Below are 12,830 nucleotides of genomic sequence, written 5' to 3' on the forward strand. Positions count from 1 at the left end.
TTCCCTGCCCTGTCCCCGCGAGCTCAGTCCCCATCCCTGTCCCATCCCCGCCCTGCAAACTGTCAGATCCCACCTGCACAAGCCTCAAATAGTTATGATTTTATACTGAATTTATTTTATTAAAGTATAAAAAGAGACAATATTCTGTATAATTGTCATTTTATAAACGCAAATAATACAAAGCAAGGATCGACAAAACCCCTGACTCCCCTCCCTTTCACAAATATCCTATTCACTATTGTGAAAACTGAACAAACCAAATTACTACACAGAAAAATCAAGCTAACAGAATACTTTAGTCACACATGGCAGGAATAATGTTAGGGGAGTGCAACTAGGGCAATTGCCCCCAGTCAGAGAGAGAGAGCCCTAAACCAGCTGGAAGCTAAAGAAGCACAGCCTGGACTTTGCGGTCCCCAGTTATGTCTAATACCAGCTCTAGCAGGACACATATTTCAAATCTGAAGTATTCTAATCACAAAATATAAACTAAATTAATTTTTTTCTACCTTTTGTTGTCTGGTAATTTTATTCTTCAAATCACATTGGTCTTAGGCTTTGGTTTTGGGTTCCTTCTGTCTTCATCATGGCATGGCTGGCTCCTGAAGGTAAAAGAGGCCCAAGAGGAGATGCCGAGTCTGACACAGGCGCAATTTTTTTTACCACAGGAGCAAGACTTTTCATCACTTCCATGGGGCGGTAAAAGGTCTTGTCCCCGTTCCTGATCTTGTCCCCCAATCCTGCAGTAAATCAGTTGCACATGTCCCCATTACTGCAGATTTACTGCGGTGACCGCGGTTTGATCGCGGTAAATGGTCCCCGTGTCATTCTCTAGTCCTGATCCCAACGGGAAACGTTTCAAAGCAGGATTCCTCAGGGGATCAGAAAATGTTTAAAGCCAGCAAGTAATACGAGTACTGTATAGTTAAATAAAGTCTAATCTTGGTGCTATCTCACTTTTGTTGTTGATTTTCATTATATCATATGAGGTTTCTTCGTCATTGGTTTTCATTTGTGATATGAGACGTATTTAAAATTTTCAGTTGGCTTTAGGTTGAATTTCTATACCTCTAGATTAATAATCGCCAGCAAGACTGTGCAGTGGGAGTGAGCTGTACGCCAGATTATTAAACTGTAATAAACCACTTATCATACACCATTCATAGGGAGAAAAGATAGCAGCTTAATAATCTCCAGCATTTCTGTCCTGGGAATTAACAGGCTGTACCAGTTATCGCCTTGGGCAGCGTGGGTGACCTCAAAAAAACCCTCTCACCTGCGCCGAGAAGCCACAGAAGAAGGCGTACCAGAAGTGGACCAGCGTGAATGCAAAGTTTTTGTAGAAGAAGTAGCGAAGGAACTTGCACATGCGGATATAGGACCAGCGGCCGTGGACCAGTAGAAGGCGCTGCAGGTAGCGGAACTGTGCAAAGGAGAAGTCGCTGGAGAGAACCGCTTGCATCCCTTCCTGACCACTGATGCCCACACCGATGTGTGCAGCTGAAACAATATAATCACACACGGTTTACGGTTCCATCTTCCTTGCCTCTTCTTGGATTTCTTTATGAAATGACAGCTCAGTACTTTCCAAAACCGAAGCACTACGTCAATTATCTTATGATCAGAATATTAGAATAGAACTTTAAACCAATACAGAAAATGAAAAACTTCACATTAAAACTGTGTGCAATTATACCCTTCTCCCAAGGGAATTCAGAACAGTTGACATGGATTTATTCAGCTACTAAAGCATTTTTCCCAATCTGTCCCAGAGGGCTCACAATCTACCTAATGTATCTGGGGCAATTGGGGGGATTAAGTGACTTGCCCAGGGTCACAAGGAGCAGTGCAGGATTTGAACCCACAACCTCAGGGTGCTGAAGCTGTAGCTTTAACCACTGCGCCACTCTAGAAATCAAAATGTAGTAAAAGTGAGCCAAGAATAGGACAATCAAGCCATTGTGACATCACTGATGAGGTTGGCTCTTATTGGTGGAATGAGGCATTGTGACATCACAATACCAGATCTGGTTACCAGAAGCTGAAACTTTTCACACTATTTATTTGTTCAATTTTCTATACTGCTCTCCCAGAGGAGCTCAGAACAGTTTACATGAATTTATTCAGGTACTCAAGCATTTTTTCCCTGTCTATCCCAGCAGGCTCACAATCTATTTAATGTACCTGGGGCAATGGGTGGTACGTGCCGCAATGGGTGGCATCTTCCACAGGTTTTAGCAAAACTGTAATCCGTGCTAATTGCCAGGAATGTGGCATCTTCAAAACCGTTATGGAGTCTAGCCAAGGGCTTTACCAAATATTTCCTAAAAGTCTTGCGAGTATCAATCTGATGGTAAAGCCGTCTAGACCAGGAGCTTTGCCATTTTGCATGTCCTTAATGGCTCATAAAATTTCCTCCTCAGTAAAAACTTTCCAGTATCACACGGTGGAATCTCATGCTCTGGTTTATACAGTGCGTGATAGAATTGGGTAAAAGCCTGTTGCGTCTGTTCGGGGGAGATGCAATTTATGCGCTGTCCATTCACAACTCTCAGTATCCCCATACCTCTGTCACATTCCTGATGCAAGCAGCAACCCCCTAAGCTGCTGTCGCGCCGGCGTTAACTTCCTAGGCGCTGGTCCAGGAACCGACATCGGAGGAGCTCGATGCTGGCACGACAGCAGGTTGGGGTCGATATAGGGATGCGGGGGAAGGGAATCGACGCGCACCCGCGGCAGTGGGAGTGCGGGGAAGGAGCATGGGGGGCGGAGAGGGGTGTCCGCGCCCTCACCGAGACAGCGCCCGGGGCGGACCGCCCCGCCCCCCTTCCTACGCCACTGGCTCCATTTTCAGCTCATTTGTAATTGGCGTAGAAACATTTAGCACCTCATGTGCTCTATTTGCAATGTGCAGTCCATGTCTGGTCTTCACCCAGCCCACATTTAACATGGGGTTTTTAGTGCACTGGCAGTTTTTGTGGAGAAGAGGAGACTTAGAGGGGATATGATAGAGACTTACAGGATCATGAAGGGCATAGAGAGAGTGGAGAGGGACAGAAAGAGAGAGAGAAAGGGAGACAGAGAGAAATAGAGAGAGAGAGAAAGAGAAAGGGAGAGAAACAGAAATAGAGAGAGAAAGGGAGAGAGAGAGAGATAGAGAAAGATTGGAGAAACTGGGACTCTTTTCCCTGGAGAAGAGGAGATTTAGAGGGGATATGATAGAGACTTACAAGATCATGAAGGGCATAGAGAAAGTAGAGAGAGACAGATTCTTCAAACTTTCAAAAAATAAGAGAACAAGAGGGCATTCGGAAAAGTTGTAAGGGGACGGATTCAAAACGAATGCCAGGAAGTTCTTCTTTACCCAACGTGTGGTGGACACCTGGAATGCACTTCCAGAGGGCGTAATAGGGCAGAGTACGGTACTGGGGTTCAAGAAAGGATTGGACAATTTCCTGCTGGAAAAGGGGATAGAGGGGTATAGATAGAGGATTACTGCACAGGTCCTGGACCTGTTGGGCCACCGTGTAAGCGGACTGCTGGGCACAATGGACCTCAGGTCTGACCCAGTTGAGGCATTGCTTATGTTCTTATGTTCTTATGTAATCTAATAACTTACCTGCTCTCTTAGCAGTTTCAAAGTGTTGCTGCTTAAATGATTGCAACATAATGCTTACGTCTTCTAACTCCAATTCTTGGTGTTCAAGTTTATTGATCTTTAGGTCTAGGGATACCAGACATCTGGGAAAACTCGGACGGGCTTTTCAAAACCTGGTATTTGTCTGGGTTTTGGAAAGCCTAGATGGAACTCTGGCCGCATATGGAGGGCCTCTGAGCATGCGCAGATGATGTCATATTTATCAGCGCATGCTCCAGGCTCTCCAGACGCGACTGAAGCTCGTCGCAGAAGAGAGGAGGCTTGCTAGCGCAGAACTGGGTGGGGCTGAGGAAGAACAGGGAGGGGCTGGAGGTGGAATGGGGCGGGGTTATGTGTTTGGGGTTTTCGTTTTTAGGCAGCCACCGATATTGGCGCTGTATAGGTTGAAATCCCTGCCCAAAATTAACTTCTCTTCTGCTTTCTTATCTAGACTAGTATCTATCTTTTGAAAGAATAGGCCTTGGTCACTGTTAGGGGCTAGTATCACCTTCATTAAGAGGTAACATTCCTCTTTATCACGTCTTATCTCTTTCACCTCTTGGGGCATCAAATTCTCAAGGAATTACTCCATTAGTCTTAGTTTTAACTCTGGTATTTTTTGTGGGAGAAATATTTTTCATGTTGAGGCAGCAGCTGTGTCTCTTGTACAAATCCAATTCATGTCTTCAGTCTGTCAGCTTCTTTCAAATAAAAGTTGGCATTCTCGGGGAGAATTTAATCCTCTAATGTTCACAGAACATAAGAATAGCCTTACTGGGTCAGACCAAAGGACCATCAAGCCCAGTAGCCTGTCCAGGTCACTAGTACCAGGCCAAAACCCAAAGAGTAGAAACATTCCAGCATCTCAAAGAATAGCAAGATTTCGGAACCCCAATGAGAGAAACATTCCAGAGCTGAGATTGTGATGTCATCATGCCTCATTCCACCAATGCCTAACAGCTAACCTCATCAGTGATGTTACGATGATTTCATTGTTCTATACTTGGCTCACGTAAGAGCATAAGAATAGCCTTACTGGGTCAGACCAATGGTCAATCAAGTCCAGTAGTCTGTTCTCACGGTGGCCAATCCAGGTCCCTAGAACCTGGCCAAAACCCAAAGGAGTAGCAGCATACCAGCATCTCAAAGAATAGCAAAATTACGGAACCCCAATGAGATCAACATTCCACAGCTGAGATTGTGATGTCATAATGCCTCATTCTACAATGCCTCAGAGCCAACCTCATCAGTGATGTCACAATGGGTTGATTGTCCTATAGCTGGCACACATAAGAGCATGAGAACAGCCATACTGGGTCAGACCAATGGTCCATCAAGGCCAGTAGCCCGTTCTCACGATGGCCAATCCAGGTCACTAGTACCCAAATGAGAGCAACATTCCAGAGCTGAGATTGTGATGTCATAATGCCTCATTCCACCAATGCCTAACAATCAACCTCATCAGTGATGTTACAATGACTTCATTGTCCTATACTTGGCTCACATAAGAGCATAAGAGTAGCCTTACTGGGTTAGACCAATGGTCAATCAAGTCCAGTAGCCTGTTCTCATGGTTGACAATCCACGTCCCTAGAACCTGGCCGAAACCCAAAGGAGCAGCAGCATACCAGCATCTCAAAGAATAGCAAGATTCCGGAACCCCAATGAGAGCAACATTCCACAGCTGAGATTGTGATGTCATAATGCCTCATTCTACAATGCCTCAGAGCCAACCTCATCAGTGATGTCACAATGGCTTGATTGGCCTATACTTGGCTCACAAAAGAACATAAGAGCTGCCATACTTGAACAGACCGAAGGTCTGGAATGGACAATTTAGGTCACTAGTATCTGGCCAAAACACAAGGAGTATTTTGTAACATATATCAGATTAGATTATGCAAACTCAGTCTGCTACACACATCTGCAAACAGACTGTAAAAGCCCACCCCCAGGGCACACAGTCCCCCCCCATCCTCCACTCAGTCTGATCCATCCCCATCCAAGCAGTGATAATAATAATAATAATAATTTATTTTTATATACTATAAGAAAAAGCAATCCCTCATTAACCCAGTCAGATTTTCAATGAATATGCATGAGATATATTTGCATAAACTCTTGAACTCCCTTGTCTTTAACTGCTGAAAAAACTCGGAACTTTGGCATTTTGAGCTGTCATCATTACTGAGGACCTCCCCCCCCCCCACACCAGGGAGCCCTGATCATTGCAAAGGCCTTGTTTGAGACCAGGTTTAACATGGATAAGTGTAAGGTGATGCATGTCGGTAACAAAAATCTTATACACGAATACAGGATGTCCGGTGCAGTACTTGGAGACACCCCCCAGGAAAGAGACTCGGGAGTACTGGTTGACAAGTTAATGAAGCCGTCTGCGCAATGTGCGGCGGCTGCAAAAAGGGCAAACAGAATGCTAGGAATAATTAAGAAGGAGATCACGAACAGATTGGAGAAAGTTATGCCGCTGTACCGGGCCATGGTACGACCCCAACTGGAATACTGCGTCCAGCACTGATTGCCGTACAGTGAGGGAAGAAGGACACGGTACTACTCGAAAGGGTCCAAAGAAGAGCGACTAAAATGGTTAAGGGGCTGGAGGAGTTGCCGTACAGTGAGGGATTAGAGAAACTGGGCCTCTTCTCCCTTGAAAAGAGGAGACTGAGAGGGGACGTGATCGAAACATTCAAGATAATGAAGGGAATAGACTTAGTAGATACAGGTTGTTCACCCTCTCCAAGGTAGGGAGAACGAGAGGGCACTCTCTAAAGTTGAAAGGGGATAGATTCTGTACAAACGTATGGAAGTTCTTCACCCAGAGAGTGGTGGAAAACTGGAACGCTCTTCCGGAGTCTGTCATAGGGGAAAACACCCTTCAGGGATTCAAAACAAAGTAGATAAAGACAGGTTGTTCACCCTCTCCAAGGTAGGGAGAACGAGAGGGCACTCTCTAAAGTTGAAAGGGGATAGATTCTGTACAAACGTATGGAAGTTCTTCACCCAGAGAGTGGTGGAAAACTGGAACGCTCTTCCGGAGTCTGTCATAGGGGAAAACACCCTTCAGGGATTCAAAACAAAGTAGATAAAGACAGGTTGTTCACCCTCTCCAAGGTAGGGAGAACGAGAGGGCACTCTCTAAAGTTGAAAGGGGATAGATTCTGTACAAACGTATGGAAGTTCTTCACCCAGAGAGTGGTGGAAAACTGGAACGCTCTTCCGGAGTCTGTCATAGGGGAAAACACCCTCCAGGGATTCAAGACTAAGTTGGACAAGTTCCTGCTGAACAAGAACGTACGCAGGTAGGGCTAGTCTCAGTTAGGGTGCTGGTCTTTGACCAGAGGGCCGCCGCATGAGCAGACTGCTGGGCGCGATGGATCACAGGTCTGACCCAGTAGCGATTCTTATGTTGTTATGCCACTCAGCAAAGGAGCATGCACTTCCTCCACGGCAGGCAAATCATTCTCATGAATATTCATTGTGCATATCCTGAAATCCTGACTGGCTGAGGTGCCTCCAGGACTGGATTTGGGAACCGCTGCTTTATGAGATGCATTTGTTGAATGGTTACATGTACTTTCTGGGGTATAGCTACTCGACTGTGGAGCTGGCTAGATAGAGTTGGCCAGGATATATTTCTGCCTTCTCAGCGACTAATCTAATTCAATTGGCTTGAAATTTAGCATCTACACACATGGGTGGCCTGGAGTTTTCCTTTGGGGTAAGGAATGACACAGGGACAAATTTGTCCCTGTCCCTGTGAGATCTCAATATCCCCATCTTGTTCTATGTCTCATTCCTGCAAGCTTTGCCTTAACCCTTTCAGGACCATAAGGATCGTAGGCCAATTTTTGTGGTTTTGACGACATTTTTATGGTAAAAAGAGCTTGCAGATGCCAAAAAATTGATTTTTTTTGTGAAATATCATTATTTTTATTTAAAAAAATCACACTTCTGGCTTATGGACAGTGTGGCAAGTGAATCTTCTCGTCAATCTAGCAACGACGCTAATGAATGAATGTCGGAACCAGTTTGTTTACATAAAGGCAGTATCATATGGAATCCGTACATATCAAATTTAGAACTGTAGACTATCCCAATCAAAATTGATAGGATTTTAAAGTTATGGGACAAATAGGTCCCTTGGTCCTGAAAGGGTTAACTCCACAAGCCAGAATGAGGCAAGAACAGAGCTCATGGGGATTGGACGAGGATACAGGGAAAAATTTCTCCCCGTGTCATTCTCTACTTTGCTGATTTTCTATGTTTAGAGTCTAGGCCGCAGCACAGAAAAGGCAGGGCCTCATCTCTCTCTCTCTCTCTCTGAGTCCATTACGCGACTATGTCAGGAACCGTTTCAAAAGCAGGACAGAGTTCCGGGTTTTGAAAAGGGGTCCAGGGAAATACGGACATCTGGGAACCCTACTTAGAACCTCCCTCCCACTTCCATCCTCCCCTACCCCCTTCCTTTATTTCTCAAAATACACCTACTTTTGATCATGCTGACATCATTGGCCCCGTCCCCAATGGCCAGGGTCACGGCCTTCTTGTATTTTTTCACCAGCTGTACCACCTGCGCCTTCTGCAACGGAGTCACGCGGCAGCAGATGACGGCCCGGCACATACAGGCCGTACGTAGCAGCTCCACTTCCATCTTCTCTTCCAGGGCATGGGCCTGCCGGGGTCAGGAGCAGGGGAGAGAAAGGAGACAAAAGGAGAACCATGAGCATTGGGCTGGCACTGAGACCACAACACAGAGACTGCAAGATATGAGTCAAGGTCAAATTATACAGTTTTTGCGTTACGTAAATCATCAGGGTTGAGAATCTCTTTCCTCCTTTCATTCAACAGTAATCTTGGTGGTTAGGACTTGGCCCTGATGCCACTGAAATCCCCTGAGCTTTCTGAAATCAACCCAAGCATTTTATTTTGGTGGTTTGAATGGTGGCCGTACAGTCTCTGAATGCTGAGACTGCGTCATCCCCGCCACTGCCTGGGGTCTTACCTGCATATTTTGATCAACAGCAAATATTATGACTAGATTTTAGTTCCATGACTTCTCTTTTAGGAAATTAGCCAAACCTTTTTTAAACCCCGCTAAGCTAACTGATTTCACCACATTGTCCGGCAACGAATTCCAGAGTTTAATTACAAGTTGTGTTAAGAAATATTTTGTCCTGTTTGTTTTAAATCTACTATTTAGTAGCTTCATCTCATGCCCCCTAGTCCTAGTTTTTTGGGAAACAGTAAACAAGCAACTTACATCTACCCACTCCACTCAGTATTTTATAAACCTGTATCTTATTCCCTGAGCCATCACTAAAATACTTTCAAACACATTGTACTGGAAATTGGAACGACGAGTGAGGTGATTAAATTTGCAGATAGCACTAAACTGTTCAAAGCTGTTAAAACGCATGCGGATTGTGAAAAATTGCAGGCGGACCTTAGGAAATTGGAAGACTGAGCGTCCAAATGGCAGATGAAATTTAATGTGGACAAATGCAAAGTGATGCACATTGGAAAGAATAACCTGAATCACAGTTACCGGATGCTAGGGTTCACCTTGGGGATTAGCGCCCAAGAAAAGTATCTGGGTGTCATCGTAGACAATACGTTGAAACCTTCTGCCCAATGTGCGGTGGCGGTCAAAAAAGCAAACAGGATGCTAGGACTTATTTTAAAAGGGATGGTTAACAAGACTAAAGATATTATAAATGCCCCATTATCGCTCCATGGTGCGACCTCACCTGGAGTATTGCGTTCAATTCTGGTCTCCTTATCTCAAGAAAGATATAGTGGCGCTAGAAAAGGTTCAAAGAAGAGCGACCATAATGGTAAAGAGGATGGAACTCCTCTCGTATGAGGAAAGACAAAAACGGTTAGGGCTCTTCAGCTTGGAAAAGAGACGGCTGAGGGGAGATATGATTGAAGTCTACAAAATCCTGAGTGGAGTAGAACGGGTACAAGTGGATCGATTTTCACTCCATCAAAAATTACAAAGACTAGGGGACACTCGATGAAGTCACAGTCATTTAAAACCAATAAGAGGTCATTTTTTTTCACTCAGAGAATAGTTAAGCTCTGGAACGCGTTGCCAGAGGATGTGGTAAGAGCAGACAGCGTAGCTGGTTTTAAGAAAGGTTTGGACAAGTTCCTGGAGGAAAAGTCCATAGTCTGTTATTGAAAAAGACATAGGGGAAGCCTCTGCTTGCCCTGTATCGGTGGCATGCAATGTTGCTACTCTTTGGGATTCTGGAATCTTTTGTTACTCTTTGGGATTCTAGAATCTTGCAATTCTTTAGGATTCAGAATGGAATGTTGCTACTGTTTAGGATTCTAGTTATTCTCTGGGATTCCGGAATCTTGCTATTTTTTGAGATTCTGTATTACATGTTGCTACTCTTTGGGTTTTGGCCAGGTACTAGTGACCTGGATTGGCCACCGTGAGAATGGGCTACTGGGCTTGATGGACCACTGGGCTAACCCAGTAAAGCTATTCTTTTTTTCTTTTTTTTTTAAATTTCTTTATTCATTTTAAAACTTTCAACAAGTAATTCATTATATAATCATATACACTATAATAATACTTATTAATCATACATTCACTGAAATCAAACTATAACTTCGCCCTCCCATCCTTCTTCCAATATAATCCTATAATTTTATACATATAAAATCCTCCCCCCTCCCCCCCTTATACTTCAATAATCAAAAGGAGAGAAATAAATTATTAATTACTCAATTATAATTAATCCTTACAATAATTTGTTAATGGCTCCCAGACCTCCATAAACTTTTTATAACTTCCTCGTTGGACAGCTATTATTTTCTCCATTTTAAAAATATGGCACAATGAATTCCACCAAAAACTATAACTTAATCTATCATCATTTTTCCAATTCCTCGTAATTTGCTGAATAGCAACTCCTGTCATTATGAGTAAAAACGTATTGTTTTTATTAGATATTTGACTTTTTTTCCTCATTGAAGTTCCAAATAATATCGTATCATATGAAAGTGCCACCGGATTTTCAAGAAAATTATTAATTTGACTCCAAATAGATTTCCAAAAATTATATATTAAAGGGCAAAAAAACAATAAATGATCCAATGTTCCAGCTTCAAGATGACAGTGCCAACATCTATTAGACTTAGAGCTGTCTAATTTTTGCAAACGCACCGGGGTCCAGAATGCTCTATGTAATAGAAAAAACCAAGTCTGTCTCATAGATGCAGACACTGTACATCTCATCCTCCAAGACCAAATTTGTGGGCATTGAGACGCAGTAATTTGATGCTTGATCTCAATGCTCCAAATGTCCCGAAGACCATTTTTTGGTTTTTTATTTATAAATCCAGATATTAATTTATACCACTGAGCAGCCTGGTGCCCCAGGAAGTCCACCTGAAAACACAAGAAAGGCAAACTGTACTTATTATTGAGATTTTTCCATTCAGGGAATCCTACTTGAATGGCCTGCTTCAATTGCAACCATCTATAATTTTGTGATTTATTAAGACCATATTTATGTTGCAATTGTGAAAAATCAAGCAACTTTCCATTTGAAATAACATCATCTAAAGTACATATGCCTGCCTTCATCCAATATTTCCAAATGATCTTATATCCGCCAATTTTTTTTTTTTAATTATTTTATTTATAACATTTTACAATATTACCAAGCATATACATCTTGTACAGAAAAGTGAGATCAAACTACATATTAAACTATAATTCCAAACTTAATATTGCTACAAGGAAATACCAAACTAGCTGTTCTCACACTAGTCCTCAATATTATTGAATCCATTATTAAGAGCAGAACTTATATACTTCAAATTAATTAAGCAAGAAAAATCCTTGTCTAACTGAAGTGCAGGGAGCTAATTTCACATAGGCGTTATTACGTTGTTATTCCTTTTTCAAGACGTTTCATTGAGAGAAAACTAATCAATTGAGATGGTTCTGTAAATATATATTTCAATGATAAATATCTCACTACACATTTACATGGATATCTCAAGAAAAAACTACCCCCTATTTGAGTCACTCCAGGTTTTAAAATTAAAAATTCTTTCCTTCTTTTTTGAGTCTCTCTGGAGACATCAGGGAAAATCTGAATATGTTGCCCCAGGAAGTCTTTAGACCTATTTTTAAAGAAAAGTTTTAATATCCAATCCTTGTCTGGAGCCAAAGCCACAGACAACAAGAGAGTAGCTGGAACCGCCAACTCTCTATCTGATTGTTCCAATATTGCTGAAATGTCCAATGACCTCTCCCGGGGTTCCTCCATGTTTTCTTCTTTGAATTGGGGCTTAGCAGGTAAGTAATACACTCTTGTAAGAGGAGGTAAGGAATTTTCAGGAATTTCCAAAATTTCCATAAAATATCTTTTCACCATTTCTCTGGGAGAAGTTGACAGGATCTTTGGAAAATTTATAAATCTCAAATTATTTATTCGACCATTATTCTCCTGCATTTCCAACTTCTTCCTGAGTAATATATTATCTTTTACTAACATATCTTGATTTTGTTTTAATAACATTAACTCCTTATTTGTATCTTGTGTCTCTGTTTTAAATTGTAACATATCCTGCTTTAAAACTTTTATTTCTTCCTTTTGTTCTTTTAATTCTTTATCCAAACTTTTTATTTGAGGATTTAATGAATTTCCCAAATTCACCACCAAGTCCCATAATGCTTCGAGTGTGACTGTAGGAGGTTTTGTAGGTGAGAAAAGTTGTAATGGTGTAGTGACTAAATGTTCTGCAATTAGCTTTACCTCAGTGACGTCTTGTTTTCCCCCAACTTCTGTTGTCCCGGTCACAAGTCCTTGTGGAGAGATCAGTCCTCTCTGCGTTGTCGTATTCGGCGAGCTCTCCATACTAGCCTCTGTGGACAAAAAGACACCCACCTCCTCAGGTGGGTTCTGGTCCCTTGGAGAGCTTGCAGCTTGTGGCGTCGGTTGAAGGGGTGGCGTCCTAACATCGGGACTAAGAGTGACATCATGCTCAGGGGCACCCACCGCACCGCTCTCCGGCGGTGTCCCCAACGAGCTAGAACCCGACCCTTCTTGTTCCCGCTGTAGGCGTCGGAGAAAATCATCAATGGTAACCACTGGGGTTAAGGGTCGCCGGGAGGCTCCTCCGGTATTCTTCCCCCGTCTTTTCGGCA

At 42.9% G+C, this 12,830-nt stretch overlaps 1 protein-coding gene across 10 annotated transcripts in view; it reads right to left on the minus strand.

Moving 5' to 3' along the window:
• The window catches only part of LOC117356551 (phospholipid-transporting ATPase ID-like), a 209,143-nt gene that overhangs the window by 24,331 nt on the left and 171,982 nt on the right, over nt 1–12,830 (minus strand). For all 10 annotated transcript variants that reach the window (XM_033935931.1, XM_033935912.1, XM_033935903.1 and 7 more), the window contains 2 exons: nt 8,144–8,327; nt 1,277–1,500 (listed from right to left, as the gene is read on the minus strand). In XM_033935931.1, the coding sequence (XP_033791822.1) occupies nt 1,277–1,500; nt 8,144–8,327 (408 nt within the window). The remainder of the gene's footprint in view (nt 1–1,276; nt 1,501–8,143; nt 8,328–12,830) is intronic.

This window comes from Geotrypetes seraphini, chromosome 1 (assembly GCF_902459505.1).
Source record: "Geotrypetes seraphini chromosome 1, aGeoSer1.1, whole genome shotgun sequence".
In the NCBI taxonomy this organism is placed as follows: domain Eukaryota; kingdom Metazoa; phylum Chordata; class Amphibia; order Gymnophiona; family Dermophiidae; genus Geotrypetes; species Geotrypetes seraphini.